This window comes from Falco biarmicus, chromosome 17 (genome assembly GCF_023638135.1).
Source record: "Falco biarmicus isolate bFalBia1 chromosome 17, bFalBia1.pri, whole genome shotgun sequence".
NCBI lineage: Eukaryota > Metazoa > Chordata > Aves > Falconiformes > Falconidae > Falco > Falco biarmicus.
In genome coordinates this window covers 3,790,461-3,812,035 of record NC_079304.1, presented here as the reverse complement: position 1 = coordinate 3,812,035, position 21,575 = coordinate 3,790,461, and the positions used below count along the sequence as shown (strand labels likewise).

The 21,575-nt window shown below is 38.1% G+C and overlaps 1 protein-coding gene across 1 annotated transcript; it reads right to left on the bottom strand.

Moving 5' to 3' along the window:
* Positions 1–10,346: 10,346 nt before the first annotated feature.
* Positions 10,347–21,177, bottom strand: KRT23 (keratin 23). Its single transcript, XM_056362668.1, has 8 exons — positions 20,730–21,177; positions 17,066–17,148; positions 15,452–15,608; positions 13,695–13,856; positions 13,479–13,604; positions 12,516–12,736; positions 11,556–11,587; positions 10,347–10,872 (listed from the first exon to the last, which is right to left on the bottom strand). The coding sequence occupies exons 1-8, from the start codon at positions 21,144–21,146 to the stop codon at positions 10,769–10,771; spliced, it is 1,302 nt and encodes a 433-aa protein (XP_056218643.1). The 5' UTR covers positions 21,147–21,177; the 3' UTR covers positions 10,347–10,768.
* Between the last annotated feature and the right edge of the window lie 398 nt (positions 21,178–21,575).

Sequence of the window (21,575 nt, the reverse complement as noted above, 5' to 3'; positions counted from 1 at the left end):
GGTGTCAGCACAAATAGCACACAGGATATTGCCCCCACACTCCCTATAGCATAAAGGGGTTTTCATCTGCTCATCTGTGTTTGAGAAAACCTCCCCAGGTTGTTTGGCTGGCTTTGTTATTATTTTGAATAAAAGATAAACCACAAATAAACTGTTGAATCATTTATAACAGTATTCTTGCAGCCATGCTCTCTATAGTCCTTTTGAACAAATGAGTAGATTCTTACCCCCATGTGCAGTGTATGAAATTAAAATGAGAGTTGACTCTATGTGACAAGAAACTTAAAATACTTCTATTTGCAATCAAATATGTATTTCTCTTGAGTAAGCAATAATTTGGGTCTCAGGACAGTCTAGAACTGTGTATAAATTTTAAGAAAGGAGGTGTCAGTAACTACCATGTTATTCATTTTATAGTAAGCACAAAACAATCTTCATACTGTAATTAGAAAGTGAATGTTGTAGTTAGCTTGCTTTGGATATGCATTTAGTATTAGAAAACTGTTACAAGTTGAACTGTAGCTTTCAATACAGTTGAAGTTAAGCAGAAACAGTATTGCTTTGTCCATAAATAAAGTAGTAGGAACAAGAATATTGGAAATCTTCATTGCCCATGTGTTGAGGTCCACAGGGTGACAGGAGGCACTGAGATCAAGCTTCCAGCATAACTAGCTTCCAGCCCTCCTCTGTGGCTGAAGTTAATGTAAAACAAGTATCCCTCCTGCTTCGTCAATATTCTAGACAAAGAGACCACCCACTAACGAGTGGCACTGCTGGGCATTCTGTCACAAACCCAGGTGTTGCATTCATTAGTGGGCAACCAGATGCCTTTGTTCAGTGCATGAAGAAACCCTACAGTCCTATGTCTAATTGTACTGAGGTTCCTAAACTGACTATGGGGTATACTTTTGATACAGGAAATGCAGAGATAAAGTGAAAATCAAGGGAACAATCTGATCGCTAAGGGGGTTATTGGTGCTTCAGGAAGGCAGGGAGCAGGTGTGCATTGGGATGGTACGTAGGTGTAGTTCCTTGAGGCATTGCACTAACTAGTGTATTATTAATGTACAGCTAGTCAGGTAGAACAATTAACACATATTGCTTGTGTTAGTGGAAACAGCTGCTGTACATACTGATCTTCAACCTTGGGGCAAGGAAATTGGTGAGACACTAACCTTTGGAGGCATTAAACTCTATATTGGAAACATCTTCAGGTTTCTGAGAACATCCAACCAGGAATATTAGGAAATCGGTACTGCTAAGTTTTTTAAGTTACTGTGCTACAGATTAGTCTGAATAGTATTGGGTCGAGGCAGAGTGAAGCCGTCATACTCTCAGCTATTCTGAAAATACACATCTTCCAAACTGAAGTGATGGTATTCAGGGCAGAGCTTTTCTGCAGGAGGATGCTGTGAATTGTCTTTGGACCTTGAACTTCTTTGAGCATAACTGGTAATGAAAAACATTTATGACAGTTGAAACCAAAGTACACTAGCCATATCATTTGGACTGTTACTGTGGAAACTCAAGGTGGGTCGTCTTTTGTTCATTAAAAATATTCAGACTGAGTAAGAATTGATTGTGTTAGCAGGGCAGAGCTTACACCTTTGGAGCTGTAAGAGGAATACAGCAAGACATCCTGCTACAGTTACATCTCTTGGCTATATATTTCACTGCCTAGATCTCTGACAGTATTTTATGACAGTCTATTTGAGAGTAAACATTCTGCTTTGTCGTCTTAGTATTTATTAAAATTAGTTTCCATGTCACCTTGATAGTATTTTTTCTAAACATTACTTGAAGATTCCATTTTTTCTTTTATTGAGCAAATGACAAAGGCTTTCGTTAGCTTTCATGTTTGCCTATAAATGCAAAAAAATGTCATGGAAGATCTGGATTGGCTTTTGTGGGTCAAATTCCTAGTCTTTGTATTCACAACTATCCCACCTCCATATGGAGAAGCAGCTACATAGTTTAAATACCAAAAGCTAGTTGTGTGTGTTATTAATGTCAGGTTTTTGATATTTACAGAAGGTGGATACTATTTAGGAATGTAAGAATAACATAAAAAATAAATGTCAGCTTGATAGAGAAATAAAATTCACCAACACACAACTTTTCTGTAACTTCACTTTACACAGTAATCTGAATTAAAGTGGACAGTGGGATTAGGTCAGACATTTGCTTTGTGTTCTGGCTCTGCTGTTTTAGGTCAAATTGAACCTTGAACAATTATTTTTCTTCTTGATTATTAAGAGTCCTCTTGATTATTAAGCAAAAGTGTTCAAGGCATATGCAACTGGAAGCACAGAGCAATGGCATCATGCAGACCTAGTATGAAAGGATATTGGGCTGAATTTTCTTAGTGTTCTTTTTCTCCTCTTCTCCAAATTGTTTACTGACAATTTCTCTGATTTTCATCATTTTATGTATGCTCCTATTCCAAAAATATAATCTGGAATATTTTCAAGGGTATTTACTAAGATCAGGATGGGTATTATTCATACCGAAGGTGGGGTTTGCTTCTGGTTTTGGGTTCAATACAGTTTTTTTCATGGAATATATCTGGAATGGTTGTATAAATCACTGGAAACTGCAAGAGTGAACACCAAAGACTACATGTGTGCCTGTAAATGAACCGTAGGCTGCAAGGCCCGTAAACTCGCTGGAGGGCGAGCGGCTCGTCCTGGCTCACGTCAGCTGTCAGGTGGGAGTGGTCATCAGCCTCCACTACCTCTTGAACTATGACCAGGTATTATCTGGAACAATATGGGCTGCCTAATTTTTATATATATGTATTTAATTTTATGGTTTTAACAGTAAGTTATCTAAATAGATGTTGAGCAACCTAAAAATATAATCTCTAATATCTGCAGTTTTGATCAATGTTAAAGAAGTTATGTTTAGATGCTTTAGTTCAGCAGTGTGGTTTGCAACTCAAGACACAGTGTGAACACTCTATAGAGGACAGTCTGTGGACTGATGCGTAACACTTCCTTTCGGTGACGTGCTCAGCTGGAGTGGTTTGTGTATAGTCATAATAAAACATTCATAGGAACGCTAATAAATTTTTTGATTTCATGAAGAAATCTCACCTGTGTGACCAAAGTTAAATGTATATTAGAGAGCAATGAAGATAAGTCATGCAGGGTTATGATAACATGTGCATTCCATTTAGTATTACTCACCTTTACTAACCAGTCATGGGTAACCAGTGAAGAGAGTTCAAGGAAAAAAGGCACACCCAGCTTTGGTTCTGCATTTATGCTGCCTTTAAGTGGAACATATGCTTTCCTTTTGGCTGACTTAAAGATTTAAATAAAGTATTTTGGTTCAGTCTTTAGTGATTCTCCGTTCTAGAAGTGAAATCCAATGCCTGTTTATTAGTGTCTGTAACTATGTTGCTGATCTCAGTTTGGATTTTGTGTTGTAAGAATTAGAATCTGAAGGATCTCTTACGATACAGTCCTGAAAGGACTTCCACTGCACAAAGTACATTCAGTGAAGAGGAATTCCTTGTTCAATATTCCAGCCATATTCTAGTATTCAATATTTCTATGTCTGAGAAATTCCCCTCCTTCTCAAGCTGCTTGCAAGAAGTTACTTCCTGATTTATGCCATACAACAGGTTTACAACCAAAGAAACAATTGTGAGATGAGCTTTTAGGGGAAAATCTGAGTCAATTTTTAATGTAGGTGTGAGCTAATATTTTAAATTTAAGATTTTAAATTAAGATTTTTCTGAATGAGTAAAAAACCAGTACTTAGGACAATCCTCCACCCTTTGCACTATTTGTTAATGCAAATGCAGCACCCTTGAAAACTGCTGTCTCCAAAGGGTAATGAAAGATGTTTCAGGTTTTGCTGAATGTGATCAGAAGAGAGAAAGGTCCAGATGATCTCACTAACTCAACTGGATTCACTTAAGCCTTGAACATTTGCAGCGCAAGATCTTACACTGTCTTCTTCACATATATTTTCCTCATTTCCCTCTCATTTTCATCTTTTGTCCAATGAAAATATCTTAATCATAGAATCACTACACCTTATTTCTTTCTGCTTTGAGCTTTCGAGAAGTGTTTCAGATCTCGGAGTGGTGCATAAGGCAATGTGTTGGTTATATACTTCCCCAACCACAGGTTGAAAATGAAAGTCAGGAGCTGCCTTTCCTGTCTTTGCTGCTCTCCTCGAATAGAGTCAAATTTCAGTGCCAACAGTAACAGCTCCAGGCCATACAAATGAATCTTCTCTTTTTCTTCCCTAAAAGTATCATTAATGTCAGCTCTAATATAACCTGAAAGACTACCAGGCAGATCTTTTTCCCTTGTAAGAATTACGTTCAATTGAGGTGACAGTGGAATGAGAAAACCAGTAAGCTGGACAATATTTCAGCGTACTGGTTTTCTCAGTTCCATATTGCTGGGACAGCTCAGTATCCGTGACAAAATATTACATATTGATATAATTAATTAAGAAAATACAGTTTTTATGGCCCTGTGCAAATATATGCATACACTGACAGCATGCCATAAAAGAGATGTACAAACACACTGTATTGCATGCGTTCACATTTGTGTAGATTTTTTCCATCTTTGTGGTTTCAGGGACCTGAATTATATCACACTTGGAATCCCCAAACCAGGAGAAAAACTTAACTGTTTTTCAAGGGTGTAATTGCACTCATAACTGTCATGAGTTGCCAGGGTGGTTGCATGACTGCAGCTTTTTGTTTGGGGACCACTCTGGTAAATTATCATTTCAGTGCATTCTAGTGACCCTACGGCATCCCCTCTCCCAGTGTCTGTGTAACCAGAAGCAAGCTATGGCTGGCTTGCTTTGGAAAGAGGAGCACCTGAAATACTGCTCCAGTGTCAGGATCTGGGTCAGGCAATTGGGTATCAAAAAAACCCCCAACCCAACCCCACAAAAACCAAAAAAAACCCACCCCAAAACCCAGACCAAAAATATCTCTCAGTACTCCCCTTGAGAAAGTTGTGCGCTTTTAGGAATGTTCATTATGCAAATATTCCAACAGAAATTTCTAGTTGAAAATTGTGCGGTAGCCTTAAGTCTCAGAGGAGGCCCGGGTGTCAGGAGCGGTTCCGCAGGACTGCTTAGTCATGGCCCTGCCATTTGCATGCCAGCTGGGGCCCAGGCGTGATGTGCAGATACCTGTTTGTCACTAGAGGCCACCACATGCTTTCTTAAAAGAGTTACGTGCCCAAATCTACCTATTATTTACTACAACGGGAGAATCCATTCTGGAACCTGAACATGGTTAATGAAAGTTACATATTACATAACAAAATTTCACATATTACCCACTTTTCTGGTCCTGTATCCAGAAGAAAATTTTTTTGCATAACCCTTGTGGTCAACTGTTTAAAGTAATATTTATCTTCACATCCACAAGCTGTAATTACAAGAGTTTAGCGTGTGTGGCAATGAGTTTGTAAGCAATGGCAACAAGTATTAACCATCTTTTTAAATCTTTAAAGCTGAATTTTTGAGGACAGGAATGTTCATTATCCCTTCAAATTATGCCCTTTTCTTTATGATGCTTGAGTACCTTAATTTTTAGACAGCAATAAACTCTAGACATTAAAGAAAAGGTTTCTTTGGGTTTTTTATGTGGTGGGTTTTTTTGAGGTGGGGTGTAGGGGTGAGAGCAGGCATAGTAGCAATGTTATTTCCAGTGGAACACGTTCATTCACAAAATGTCTTGGTAACTGGCTTGAGACTGTTCTGTGGTGAGATTAACTAAGAAAGAGAGCCTGGGCACTGAAATGGCTTCCAAAAATTGATTTGTCTCGCTGATAAGGAATGAAAAAGTGTTTTTTTTCCTGCACTGGTAACTTTAAAATTGCAGTTTCTGTCTACTTGCAGCAACATTATCTATTTCCTTCTTTGAAACTGCTCAGGCAAGAGTTGCTTCCAGTGTATTTTTTTATGTGTTTTATGCTTTAATTTCTTCTGTGCATGATTCAAGGGTGTAGATCTAAGCCAAAGCTGGTACTTTCTTGCTAAAAATAGCAGACTATAAACTTCTGTTCTAAAGAAGTACTATATAGTTTGTCAACTACTTCAGCTTGTTTGTTTCTCCTTCTTTTCCCTGCCTGCTCCAAATAATTATTGCTCTAAATTGAAATACTTTCTCAAATTATATTCCTCATTTTTGTTGCTTTCTATAGAGCCTAACAGCAGCCTATCAAATTAACTCCTTTTGGCTGGTCCTTAGGATGTTAGAAAGCAAAAGAATTTACCCCTGAAGTCTAGATAATTATTGAAAGTGGCTCTGCCACAGCTGATGTTATGATTTTATGCCTTTAAGCTTCTGATGCATATTCAGACTTTCAAAAGGCAAATGAGTATGTCCAGAAGAAGCAGCCATGCACCATGCACCTGTTTCACCATTAGGTCATATCTGGTGCTATGCACTTCTTTCATAAGGGCAGTCCAAACTGTAATATGTTCACGTTTCTGTTTAATGTGATATTTTGGCAAACAATTCTTTCATGCCAACCTCTAGATGTGTGACTTAAGTAGATCATTTTGGTATAGTAATACAATTAAAAATATAATAAAAATCCAACCTAAAAAAATGAAAAATTTTACTGAGGAAGGAATTATGAGAAAGCAATACATAGTAAAAAATTACTTGTGATTTCACAAAGCCAAACGTGCAAGCAGAGTCAATAATTAAGATGCTTTTGCTGTATAATTCAGGACGTGGGGAGGACGGGGGGCGCAAGCCTCTCAAGCATTATTCTTTGCTGGCTTTCCTGTTTATAGATCCTTCCCTTTTTCTAAATGATTCATGCACAGGAACAGGCATCTCCCAGCAAAACTTTAGAAACCTTTATAGGTCAGGGTGTGGACATTGTGAAATGTTTTACCGGCTCTTCTACCTATTCTCTCTACTTCAATAATAGCCTGCAAACTGTTTTTAGCAGTGATATAAATGCTAGATTTTCTTTTCTTCTCTTTCTGAAATGGCTTCATTACTACCTATTCTCTCTACTTCAATAATAGCATGCAAACTGTTTTTAGCAGTGTTATAAATGCTAAATTTTCTTTTCTCTTTCTGAAATGGCTTCATTAATTTTGCACCTGTATTAACAAGGCAGGGAGAAAGCAAACATTTTGCATTCTACAGAAATGTCTTGTTCATAAATAAGCAAGAAACCTGCCAATGTGTGGCCGCAGCACCAGAAAGAATGTGTGATTAATAGCTCAAACCATTACTGCATTACCTCATTGCAAACTTCTTCCAGAGGATCAACAATTCACTTACCAAAGCTGCGTATTGTAATATACCTTAATAAGTTTTAACATTTCTACAAGTGAAATGAGCTATGACTCATAGACATTCTGGAGTGTGCTCAAGTCTGTTACAAATCACGCTGGAGGATTATTTAGTGCGGGACTTCCTTAAATGGCAGGTGAAACTACAAGAAGTGATTTGTGAATGCTGATGGTTTCAGCCTCCTTTTATAGACTGAGTTCCTGTGTCTTGTTAGTTTGCAAAAGTATTGTTACATCATTCACTTAGACTTAGAAATGGTATTCTGTCCTACTGATATTTTTTTACTGTCCTATTCCATTTATGGGAAATAGAATGTAGTCACTTTGAGTGTGTTATTTTTTATGATACTTCATATTTTTAGCATTGCAGTTTCTTTGGGCCTTCCTTGATGATGAAACAGCACTTCTGTGTGTATTTAATACCGAAGTAGAATAGATACCAGCTAGCAGAGTTCAATCAGTTTTAATACAATGAATGAATGAAATAATTTTTCAAGCAATAGTTTCACACTCCTGAAGTTTTCCTTTCCTGCTCTGAGCAAAAAAGGCACGTGTCATCATTTTTTTCAAAGTTTACCAAATACTACAAAATCGCCAAAGACACCCAGCCATAGTGTTCTGTACAGGACTAATTTTAGTAGGGCTATAGGCATATGTAAATTGAAGAACACCATCAAAGTATGTGCGGGGTCTTGACCGGCAGTACACACTTGAAATGAATCAATTGAATTATCTCTTCAGTGTGATCAGATACAGAAAGGATTGCTGTAACTAGAGAACAGCTCTTCGCAGAAGTTGTATTATCTAATAGCTGGGGTAAGTAGAAGCTGTGAAGTGATGAATTCTAATTTAGTCACTATCAGTGACTTCCTTTGCAGCCTTGAGCAAGTTGTGTCATCTCTTTTTTCCAATTTCTCAAGCAATAAAATGGGAATGATAATACTACCCCCATTCATTATCTCCCTAACTTCATCTCTCAGCATGTTGTTAGAATATAATGTTTACAGTGCATGCAAGTAGTAAATATTAGTATCATTATTTATTTTCTAGGGTGCAGACCTACCCTAAATACATTTAGAAATGCATAGCTTTTTACCAGAACACAAATTCAGAAATAATGAATAGCCACTAGATATAGGGCAACATATGGCCTGTGGCGCAGTATCATTAAGCTGTTCAACAGAAAGGAAATCTGCAATTATTTGTTGCATTCTAAAGCCATGAAAAATTTTCCAGAAATAAGCAGTTTTTTGCCATAGAATACTTGCTTTCACTTAGAAAATGTCATGTACTGTAGTTAATATTTATACGTGTGAGGACAAAAGATAGCAACTTGAATGGATGTGTTAGAGCCATGGATGTGTGATGATGTGAGTAAACTGAGTGACCTCTGAGGTCAGTGCTGTGAGCTGTACTGGTCTGACCATTACAGAATGCAATGACACAGTTGTAGGAGAAGGTTGGAATCATCAGAGCCGTGGAGTGCAACAGTAACTGCTGCGGCTTAGCCAGTACCATTGGGACCACAGCTGAGCGTAACACAGGAATGCGGGGTGTGCATCTCTCACTGCTGCGTGAGAGGACACTAGGACACGAGTAAAACCAATGCATTGCTCAAGAATGTGAAACGAGGACAGGTGTGTTCTAGAAAGCACTTAAATTATTCATTTTTCCTCCTTTCCTTGTAGTTTAGCACAATCAAAACCTAGCGCAAAGCATAGATACTTCCCTTTGTTTTAGAAATAAGGGGCTACTTAGGGGGTTTTATAATTATTTATATCACAGCAATGCACTTATGCTCTGTACATCTGATAAATGAGTATCTAAATAACACAGAAAATTGTTCAAGAAAACCTAGGCACATTTTGTCCAGATGCTACAAACACTGAGTCTGGCTTGTTGGGTCTGGTAAGCCATAAGGAAGGACATTGTTTATTAGCCAAGAGTTACTAATCCTGTATTGCAAGTTTTACCCAATTTAAAGAAACCATTAGGTAATCCATTCAATGCTTTTGGGATCTCTTTGTGCAACAAGGGTGGAGGGGGGGGGCGGGGGAAGGGGAATCTTGAACTGGTCCTAACATGCCAGTAAAAAAACACTGCATCATAGAGATGGACTTTATTTATTTTAAATCTGCATTTTCTTTGAAATTTTTACTTTCTTTGGTGAGCCTTGTTTCAAAGCAAAGCAGGTAACAGGAATCCTTTATGAAAGTCCCTTATGAGTAGGTATGAAAGAGCACAATGACAATCCACTCATGAATATGAGACTGCCCTGAACACACTGTTTTATATGCAGACATTGACTTTGGAATGCAAATCCATACAGGCACTCATTATGCTCCATTTTGTCTCTCTTCATTCTGCTTTACAGCCTTCCTCGCCTAAACAGTCCTAATAATATTTCAGGTTTTCTTGCTCAGCTTTTAGCTTTGTGTATCAATGGAAATTTTGCTATTGCTGTTAGGGTCTCCTGCTGAGTGGGTGATTGGGCTGGAGTGAGATGGGGAGCTTGGATTTGCCTAAAGAACTTGGGCCTCTTATGTTAGTATGCATTGCACACACCAGTCTATCCTGACTACAGAACATGTCAGCAAAACCAATAAACATTATATGAAAGCAAATAACTGAAACGTTTTTTTGAATTAAATGGGTCACTGAGAAAGAATGAGAGGATCTGGGAAAGTACTTAGAATCCTTGAAGGAAAGTGTGTAAAGACAGTTAAAATATCTCTAAAGCTGAAGAATAAAGAGATGTTTCTAGGGTGACTATTTTAGTAAAGTGTACTTCACAACATTCCTACTGATAATGCGGTTTTAAACAGTGACACTGAAAAGTTGCATGTAGGGAAATCTAGTAGTTTTGCTTATGTAAATGTCACTTGTAGCTTGTGTCACCTCTTTTTTCCTTTTTTGTGTCCTTCCGGTTTTACACCTCCTAAAACAATAAGGCTTTTGCAGTCTGTACCCATGTCAGTAACACTGCCACTTTGGGCTGGTGCATATGTAAGAAAAAACAAAATCAGAAATTACAACCACCAGAAAAAGTAATGGAAAAGAATTTATTGGTATATGATGAGAGACATAAAATCAGGAGAAAAGCTGAGAGATTATTCACTTTAAATTATAGTTAATTTGTAGAGCAATAAATGAATCACAGATGGAGATTCATGCCCCAGTGAGATGTGCATAATACATGTATTACCAGCTCAGCCAGTCACTTTCATGGAATAGCTTTTCTTCAGTGTTCTGATGACTAAAAGCTCTTTAAACTAGTAATATCAGCTATACCTAGCTCTGTATGGCACTTTTCATTATTAAGCTGCAAATCATTTTAGGAGAACGTTTGCTATAGTATCCCTCTTTTACACACAGGGAGACGAACATACAGCACGTAGTTGCACAGAAGGGTTGTCAGAGCTTAGCCTGCTAGGAAAGCCAGTAGTTAGCAGAACTCTTTACTTCAGGCTTGCTGGTGGATCTCGTTGATGGTGGAGGATACCACCTGCCCATTCACACTGTCATGGACAATTGCTTTGATCTTCCGATGGGTCTGCCCCGTGTGTTCTTAAAGAAAAAGAAAGCTTAATTAGACAAGTTAGACAAGAAGCAATGCTGAGACAAGATGATGCAGGGAAAGCTTAATTTACAGTAATTTACCAGCTACCTCCTCAGCTGATTTATCTTTACATGTTTCCCTTTAAGTCAATAGTTACTATTGCTCTTTTTGAAATGTACTGCCAGAAAGTCACCCTGAGTCTTGTCCAGGTCAGGGCAAATGAATAATACAGCTACATCCCAGCCAATGCAAATCTAACTTCAGAGCAGATTATCCTAAATGTCTGTAGGTCATGCTCATGCCAGAATATGAGTTTCCAGACATGCAGATTTTCTGTTTGCTCACAAGCCCTAACACTGTTTTAGTCACCAAATGGAGTCTCGATGCCTCCTCATATACCATGAAAGCTTTAGTCTCGAGTCTGAGCTTTGGACAACGTAGTTGACTAACAGAGGTCAGTCTGAAGCAGTCTGCCAGGGGGCAGGCATAGCAGAATGTGCTCTGAAGTCCAGCTCTTCACAAGACCAATGAATCACTGAAATTATTCTCAAATATGGCCTCCATGAGAATTAATTGCCGTGCAAACCTTTCATAGCTCATTCAAGTAAGCTTAAAATTATTCTGAGTAAAAATTGATGGGAAATGACAACGGTTAAGAGTCACTATAGAGAACAAAATATGGGACTTTTACCTTTAGCTTTTGATTCAGATTTTCTTGCTACCCTGTGAAGATAATAAAACAGAAAAAATAATTATTATGCTAATTTCAAGAAGTTATTCATCCTCTTCTTCTCACTGATTCTAAGGAGACCTGATACCACTATAAAAAGAGATTAAAAAAAAAGAAAAAAGAAAAAAGAATTCTGTTTTTATACCATGAAAACTTTTCCTCTTCGGTAGTCTTAGGTACAGACACTCTCAGCTGAAACTGTTCCTGTGTACATTCATTATTGCTCTACTGTGGACAGCTGCATTGTTTCTCATATATTCTGAGTTGCCTAAGTCAATCTTGTTTTGACTTCTGACAGATAACTCCGTACTTGGTGCCATACTGTCCTGCCTCCCCGAGATTTTCAGTTATAAAGGCTGCTAAACTTCCTTTTTCTCATTTTGTTTAAGTAAGACTTACTCTGTATCTGAGGTGAGAGAATAAAGAATAGAGGCCCAAAGGTGTCTGAACACAGACATTTCAGACAAGGGAAACCAAACAACCCATCAGCAGAGGGGCACACAGTACAGATTTTGTGTGCTGGTATTTGTAACTGCAGATGGCTGACAGAAAAAGATCTAAACTTGTCTCCAGGCTTCTTTTTGATCTAGAACTTGTTTTGCAGATAGGAAATAACTGTGAAGTTAACTGAAATTGGCATTTTTTCCCATGCTGAGACAGGTATACTGTGGGTATACAGATTATTATTTTTTTTTAATAAGAAGTTATGTTAATTTAGGTAATCCAAATTACATGGATACACATTTCTCTGTATCCTAAGTGGCTTCAGCTTTTTATTATGATCCATCACATTAAAATACCAACCCTTGATGTAGTATGGAACTCACAAGCTTTGATTAAGCATAAACGAACAAACAAATAAATAACACGAATATGAGAACTCTCTTGTCATCTATTCCAGTCAGGGCGGCTTTGCCTTACCCGTCAACATTCCCTTCCAGCAGCAGGCGGTAAGTGGAAATTTCCTTCTCCAGGCGGGTTTTGATCCCAAGAAGAACCTTGTATTGGTTATTTTGCTGCTTAATGTCACAACGAACCTGGGTTAGCTCTTCCTCACATTTGGAGATTATCTGCTGCATGTTTTGAAGTGCAACAGCATAGTAATTCCGAGTGTCAGCCAAAGTGTCTTCCAGCATGCGTTTCTAAGACAGCAGATAATACCAATATTATGTTTATTATTTATGTGGTAAATATAATGCAGAAATGCCAGAAAATTTGGTCTCTAGGTAGAAGATTGCAAAATTAAGACTGTGGTAATTTAAACACTTACGCATTTGCATGACTGTTCATGTAAAGACAGCAGAATCATGAAGCTGTGTCATGTGTGCATAATGAGAGGCAAAACCTGAGTAATTTATCCCTGCCATATTCTTTCTGCTCAAAAGCTGTGCTCCTGTAACAGTTAACTCTATTGTCAGTTCTGCATTTACTGTCCAGAATTGCTCCAAAGTCTCCAAGTCATGGGCATATGAGCTTTAACCTGTGCAAGAGCTGAGTAATATTTTTGAAGATTCCCCGCCAACATTTTTCAGTTCATATATTTCATGCATTATAACAGGGGTTGTAAATATGAATTTTGTATTACTATCCATCTACTTGGACATTTTTTCTTTCTAGATCATGGAGGCAGCTATCCCATCTCTTCTTCACACCCCATATTTTGTTCCAAGGACAGACAGAGATTTTTCACTTCTTGGTGGTGGTTGCTGAATCTATTTTGCATATTCTGGCAAAGTTAGCATAGTCCGAATTCCAGTTTCACTGGTACTTTAATAACTACAATAGTTATGCTAGGCTATGGATTTAAATGAAGAATTGGTCCATGACAGTTTCTGAGAATATGTGAAGTAACAGTGCCCAGCCAGAGATGTCTACAATAGATACCTTACTCATCTGTGCCTGCAGCTCGATGTCCAGGGACTGTAAAGTACGGGTTAGATCCTTGATCTCATTCTCATTGTGCTGTATCTGTTCTGGATTAGGGGCTGCTGCCAGAGACATAGCTGTGCTCTATAAAGCAAAAGCAAGAGAAAACCTTCTGATTCTGGTTAGTCGTGTATAGAACAGAGATCTTTGAAATGAGCAGAAAATACCTGTTACCTGTTCTTTGTACCAAGTGTCCAGGCTTTGACGATTCTTTTCAATTATGGCTTCATAATCTTCTCTTATTTCTGCTAGAATCTTGGCTAAGTCTTCAGGAGGTGCTGCATTTACTTTTACATTGACTTTGAAGTCTTGTGATGAGCGATTTGCTTCCATATCCTATTCATATATTAGCAGAGGAAACAAGCAAACTTGTTAATTAAAGTGGAAAGTTTTCACTCCTGTCTTGGCTTCTTCAGTTCCCTCCTTTCACAATACCCAAAATATTTTTTTCATTATGGTAGGTTAATTGTTATCTATATTCAGTTAACACTATTTGCAAATTTATATATTGATAATACTATGATGTGACTTAAACCAATGATTCATATCTGCTTCTGTGGCAGAACTGTGCTAGAGAACTCCGTAAAAAACATGTGAGAAGATCTTTTTGTATAATGTTCTGGGAGTTATATACTTAATGAAGAAGCACTGACATTTTTTATTTATTTATCTATTCAGAACCCAAAAGCTCTGATGAAAATCTAACAGTAATTTCGTCTTTCTTACCCTGTATGTTAATATTTATGGAACTATAACTAAGTTTACAGGAGAGAAATGTAAAAGTTCTATGTAATTGTTAAAGGAATAATTGGATTAAAGCATATAATTACCGTGTAAACAACATAATTACAGGACAAGTCAAGCAGGTATGGTAACATTCCTTTTGGTGTAGCACAATCTTATGTGCTAGGTACCATTTTCAAAAGCACCTAGGCAAAGCAGCATTTCAGGGTATGACATCATGGCCTCCAAAATGCAGATCAACTGGACATACTGATGTCTCTGTTGGTTGCCCTGCTTCCAAGAACTGTTTTATTATAGCTGTTCAGTAGTATCCTTGGCAATAAGGGTTCAGCCAAAGACCTCTTCATCTACTGCTGTGTAACCCTTGTGTTTCTATTTTCCATTTTAATAATCCATAGATACAGAGTAGGGTGTTTAGTTCTGCATTAGGTAATAACAGAAAATATCATCAGATGGGGCGAAATGAAAACAGTGTGCTGTCAGGCAGTGGTATTATATTTATGTGGGAATAGCAGAGACCACTGTGGTATAGCTCTGGAAGAAGTCAGAGCAGCATGATTTTTGACAATTATCTAACTATCGTGCTTAGGATTTTGCAAGAATAAGTAATTTTACTTGACTTCACCAACTATTGTTTCTAATGTTGGACCTTCAAGAATTCAAGGTCTGTTTAGTTCAGGTCATCGTGCTCTAGGTTACCCTGCTTGAGCAAGGGGGGTGGACAAGGTGACCTCAAGAGGTCCCTTCCAACCTCAGCTACTCTGTGCTGCTGTGGTTCTGTGAAATGAGATATCCAGAGTTGAGGGAAAAGAGAGTGATGGGTAAAATTCAACAGCAACCAATAACGTTTCCTATTTTCTTGAAATCTCTGTCTATTTATATCTAAGTATTTCTGAGAATATTTCTGTCAAATACATAAGTTATTATTAGCTATGTATGACGGATGGATAGGTGGCTACAAAAGAGTGGGTGAAAATACAGCGGTTTGTTATCCTTTCTGAAATCCCAATTTAATTGGTAAAGTAGTACACAAACTTTGTGCCTCATCTGACTCTTTGGCTTCTTTAGAAACATGATTAGATTCTGAATCATCAATCCCATTTATAGATTGTGGATCTTACTCAAAGTTAATTACATGGTAGCGAAGATTTGTGTGATAGGATTTTACCAAGTGGAACTCTTTCTACCTCCTCATGGTCTTTCCTCCTCAGGATGTGCTCTTCTCTCAAACCTTCAATTTCCATTTCCAGATCTGTTGTAATAATGGTCAGGCCATCGAGCTCCTTACGCAGGTTTTCAACATCGAGCTGCACTCCCTGCCTGCGAGACTTCTCTGCTTCATACCTTTATCAGGAAGAAGAAGATAAAGCATGCTTGTTAAGAACAGACTGCTTCTAGCCTCTTGTATAAGATCAAAGAGAAGTAGACTTGCTTAAGTCCTCTATGTAGGGAACTAGAGAGAACAAAAAACCAAGAAAACAAATTCTGTTTCTAGCATTTGTTCTTTGAATATTCTTGAACAGTCTTAAAAATAAGATGGGTTTAATTATTGTTTTTCTTTCTTCCTTAAAACTTCTATGTGGTATGAAACCATTATTCGCTTTCATTTTACTTTTTTGCATTTTAATAATATATTCACCAGGTTGTGAAAGCTTTGACAATATAATTCTCAAAAAACTGCCAATAAATATGTAAAAATAGTATCAACAAGCAATGCTCCAAAATGATAACTTTTCAGTCATTTGTGAAATAGGAAAAATGTCATGGAAACCAGTTATTAGCATCTCTCTCTAACCTTTTGCAGTTTGCCATTTGTAGGGAGCCAAAGACAGAAGGACACTTTTGTATCTTCTCTGGGGCACATGAAGCACTTTTGCTCCTCAGAATCTTGCCCTTTACTTAATTTTTTATGGGCTCTATTGATGTTTCTAAATTCAATGTATTAGACTCATTCTACGATTCCAGTCTCTCAAAGTAGTTCTACTGTTTCCTCTTTATGACAGTATTGAATGATAAAGAAAGAAAGGCATGGCTAGATAAGGCCTACAGTGTTCAAGGTCTTTGAGTTTTTTACGATCTTACCAAAAGCTGAGATATTTTTTTAATAGCTGATCATCATCTGTTGAAAATAAGACAGATCTTCCTAATTCCTGAGAAGTCTAACTTACAGAAATGTAAATTCATTTCCTTTGCAAAGATCTGCCTGGAAGTTTTCTGTCCGAACATTTTGGCTTTCTAGTTGATCTGAGAACTGTCTTTCAACAGTGTACTGAAAAACCAAACCGTACTGGTAGCTGAGGGAGGACTGGTCCCTGTGTCACCTTGGAACAAAAATTCACTGTGGCAAAATTCATGAGGCTCCAAAGCAGAAGATACCAAAAGATGGGTATTTCCTGCGGAGCTGGACAGAAAAGATGGTAAGTACAGGAAATAGATTTGGGCTGGACTGGGAAAGCATAGGGCAGAGAAGCGTTAATTTGTATTCCCAGATGGCAGTTTTAAATGCCTTTTGTCACACATATCAAGTGTCTGCTGTAAAACCTGCTCTTCAGGACCTGAACCAAGTATCATAAACAGGGTGACTCAAGATAGTTCAGCAATCATTTGTGGTTTTTACATCCTTTTTATCCTTTCTGGGTTTTATCTTTTTTTTTTTCCTTTTTCTGTTCTACATTGGTTTTATTTATCCAGTATCACCAGAAAACCTCAGTAAAATCAGTTTCATATTGGATTATCAAGAAAAAGCAGTATTTTGCTTAACTCTCTTTCAAACTTAATCAGGAAACCATAGAAGAGCTTACTTGAGCCTGAAGTCTTCAGATGCCATGTTAGCGTTATCAATTTGTAAAAGGATACTGGCATTGGTGATCTTGCCTTCCTCAATCTGGAAAACAGGAGACTCAGTGTTGCCATATGGTGGTGGTGAATAACCTGTGATGTTTTAGACTCCCTGCTGCTTGTAGGAAGTATCTAAATTGTAGAATTCCCATGTTAAGGAGAGAACATGAATAAAAAGAGCTTAGTTTCCCGATTCACTTACATGCTTCTGCAATTTTTGTCCATAATCTTACTTTTCGCTTTATCTTACTTTTCTGGATATGAAGCAGGAGGACTCATCTTATTTATGGCCAGGTAGAGGATATGAATAGTATTACACAAACTTCATGATGTATTACAGCATAACAATCACTGTCTTCCTTCTTTTTTTTGTAAACTGATTTTAATTCTGTTTAGCATTGCTTGAAAAGCAGCCTTGATCATCTCTAGGGCAAATTTCAGTAAGAACCATTAAGCTGTGTCTGAGTACAATCAAAAACCTGAAATTAATCATATGCTAAAAAGTAAGCACGTGTATAAACACCTTGCTGAATCAGTGTTGTGGTGCAGAGATGTAACCATGATGGTAGCAGCAACTTGTGAGCAGGGCCCCTCAAATCCACCGTGTGCTTCAGTCTGGAGCTGCATGGATTATCATTTTGAGAGTAACACTAGCATCTAGCTGTCACTGTCCATTCAGTTATTAACCTATAACTGTATTGAATCATCCAGCAGCATGGAGTGATTAATTCTTGTTTCTGATTTTGCTTTGGGATGTTGAAAATTGCCCCGAAAGTGCACTGCATCTTTCCTTCAGTGTATTCAGCATGCACTGAAAAGAGTTGTAAGTCCCTGTTAACATGAAGTAGCTTTGAACTATAGGTCTGAATATGAAAAGCTCAGTATTCCATTCAAAATCTTTGAAAGAATTCTAGCAGGAACTCATACATAATTAGCAGGAGCTAATAACTGTGGGACGTTGTGTCCTTTTTTAACAAAAAGGAAAGAGAAGCATGGTTGCAGTTCCAACAGCTGTCTTCACTCAACACTTACAGAGCAAAACAAGGTGCATTATGGCTGTACAGAAATCATTAGCTAGTTACAGAGCTCTCAGCACCTTGAAGTAAAACTTCCCACACCTAAATGAATCACAAAGAAACAAGGAAATGGCAAAATTGTCCTGAAGTGTCAAAAGTTTACTGCTCATGGTAAAAACGAAGGTGCCTATGGAATGTTTTAACTAATCTGTTAGGAGACTGTACATCCTTGAGCAATTAGCAGCACACCTTGGATACTGCCCTGGGACATGATCAAGGCCAGCGGAAGAAGTATAACAGTACCCTGAATGTGTTGCTGCCTGGAATTTGTTGTCAGAGAAGAGACAATTGTTGAATACATACTTAAGAGAGTAGTAACTTCTACTATGGAAGGTAACAAGGCAATGAGAAAGCAACGTGTGAGTTCTTCAACTTAGTGCCATTTCATAATCGTGCAACACAGCAACACATTTATGTAAATGCTTTACGACTCCTTCTGTGCAATCTGAACAATTGTCAGTGTTTTGCCAGCTGCTGTAGGATGTTGATTGCTGTGCCAGTTGGCAGTGCATTTCAAATGTGGACATTTATCTGTTTACAATGTTACAGAGTCCTTCACTACATCCATCATGAATATGGGTATATCAGTAATACCAATCTGCAAATTTACAGACTTAAGAACTCACACATTATTATATATGAAACACACTGAAATTCCTTCTCAAACTAGATTTTTTTCAAGAAGGCTTCCTGCATTAACTTCTTCCTCAGCATGTCTTGTGTCCTTTGTCTAACAGCATTGATCCTGTCTCCTTGAATTCTCTGTAAACTAGTTTGCTTATTTAGCGGTAGAAGGTGTTTGAATGAGACATTTACTGGAAGAACTGGTGCTATTTTACTTTGTAGCTGTGTTAGAAAGGATTCAGGATGGAGCAAAGCAACGTTGCTCCATCTGGCATGTTCATCCAGAATTCAGGTCCAAAATGTAGAACCCAAATGATTATAAGCCTCCAAGTTTAGACAGCCAGGATATCATAGACTTTCTGTGTTATTTGATCTAGGATCCTAAATTATATCTAAATTTCATTTTAGGTGCTGAATTATTTTCACCTTTTCAATTCATGGTTAGTTAATGTAATTATATTTAATAAATAGATGCTATATTTTCACTTGTTTTACTGACAGTCATGGTGCTAATTGCAGTAATTTATAGAGAAAGTGAAAATTCTGCATTAAATCACTAAATTGTCACCTGTAAATAATCCTTTACTAGCCTTTCCTCCCCACTATGAGTGTGCATTCAGCACTGGCTGAGACCACCATTAGCCTAAGAGGTGCCTGTAGCCAGGGATAGCTATTTAAGTGAGGACTGTCAAAAAAAAGTGTTTTGGTTACAACCTCTTCAAAAGTGAGAGCTTCACCCCAATCAGCATTATGTTTTTATCTTATTGTCTTCCAAAATAGTTCTGATTTATTAATTCCAGATCAGTGCAAGCACATTTATATTCTTGATGAACAAGTTTTTATCTCTGGATCAGTTAAAAAAAGTGCTGAAGTGGTAGGTCTGGAGATGGATGACCTTTCGTTATCCTTAAAAGAGAAATAGGTGATGACAATTCTGGTTCTCCTTACACATTGTCTGTGGTCGGAGTGCCTCATCTTCTGCCTGGAGGCAACACATTTAACAGCGAGCAGGGAGTTTGATTAAGTCCCTGGCCGCAGTCAGCGAAAATGCAGGGTAATACTATTTCCAGTCCCTTTTGAAAAAAAATGCACAGGGTCTGGAGAATGCCAGGTAACCAGATTATAAAAAGTGGAGGGAAAACTACAGCATCGCATTTGGAATACCTTTGGGTTTTGCCCCATATGGCTATATAAAGTCAATTACACTGATTAGTCACACAGATGGTTACAGTGCTAATATGTTCATTATGAATACAGATTAATATTATGCTTAAATTTAAAGACACGTGAGTTCAGGAGATTGAAAGAGTTACTGTTGAACGTTAATATTAACTACTGGCAGGAACCAGAAATTCTTCTTTTAATTATAGTGAAAACATCCACAAGGAATTTGTCACTGCTATTTTCTTAATTACAATGAAGTATTTTTCCATCTGATTACATAAGCTCATTGGACCCAAAACTCCTGTAGTTTCATTGTCTGCTACCACAGGAATCAAAGAAATGAAGTGCAACAGTATGTCTAAGGACAGCATGTGTGAAGGAAGGCAGTCTTCTCAGTTTGCCTGCTTTGTAATTTGCTTGAATACATGTGCAGTCAAAAAGAGCAGATTCTGCCAGACATAGTTACTCAAACCACAGTTTCATGCACAGAAACAAACACTTGGCAGCATATAAATCCCTTTATTACACCAGTCTTTGCAGAATCCCCCTTGTCTCCTAACAGCCTATCTTTCTTGTACCCCATTCTGCTCCTTCTGAACATGAAGAATGCTTATGTCCAGGTCCTGTAACCACTTTCATTAGTATTTCTACCATTTAGAAGTGTTTATTCAACTTTCTTTAAAGGAAAGCCATCAACATAAATGAGTACCCAGATTCCTTAAAAGAGCATAGAATGACATAGTCACTTATAGCTCTGACTTACCTGTCTTTGCATGTCAGTGACGTTTTGCTCGTATTGGTTGAAGTCATGCCTCTTTCCGTGAGACTTTGTCCTGTGCCACTCTAGGATGCAGCTTTCCAGCTGAGTGTTAGCTGCTTCTAAGGAACGGACTTTGTCCAGATAGGCAGCCAAACGGTCATTCAGGTTTTGCATAGTCTGTTTCTCATTCCCACCCAGGAAGATGCTTTCCCCATGGTGCTCGCCGAAGCCTCCCCAAGGAGCCCCTCCTCCAGTAGCCAGCCAGAGGGGTCTGGCAGAGGAGAAAGAGGCATGTGTGCTGCTGGCACAACCATCTGCACTTGAAGGTCTGTAAGAAGTTCCTTGCTGGGCCAAACCACACCCTGAACTACCCCCGAGGGTCCCAGAAAAAAATTGAAAAGGGCCTTGGCTGGTGCTCATACTTAGCTCTGTTGTGAATCTAACCCAATGTTTGACTGACTAGCACTGAGCAGCTCCTTAGCCTTCTCCAAGCAGCTTTATGCCTTTTCCTGTGGGAGTTTCCCTTCGATGAATGACTACAGCAACAAGATTGTGTCATCATGAAACGTGCTTCCTCTTGGTCAATTCTGAAGCATTTATGAGCCTGCACACACTGTTGTTATTTGGAAGCACAGCCACATACCAGATTGCTTTCCTTTTGGTTGTTTTGGTTTTTTTTTTTCTCTTTTCTTTTCATATTGTAATAGTGAGGTGTGGCTAAAATCAGTAGGTGTGGAACAGGATCAGCTCTGCCTCAGACATTTTTCTAACCCTGCAGTTAATATCATATTTTCCTGCTTATGAGGGGAAGAGTATTGTCCTTTATAGAAGAAGTGGGAGCTGGAGCAG

Excerpts from the sequence above, each read along its gene's own strand:
- KRT23 (XM_056362668.1), bottom strand. The coding sequence starts at position 21,146 with ATGAGCACCAGCCAAGGCCCTTTTCAATTTTTTTCTGGGACCCTCGGG. Across the intron at positions 15,609-17,065 it reads TCTGAAGACTTCAGGCTCAA|GTATGAAGCAGAGAAGTCTC; the intron begins GTAAGCTCTTCT and ends TTCCTGATAAAG. Across the intron at positions 10,873-11,555 it reads ATCTGAATCAAAAGCTAAAG|AACACACGGGGCAGACCCAT; the intron begins GTAAAAGTCCCA and ends TTTTTCTTTAAG.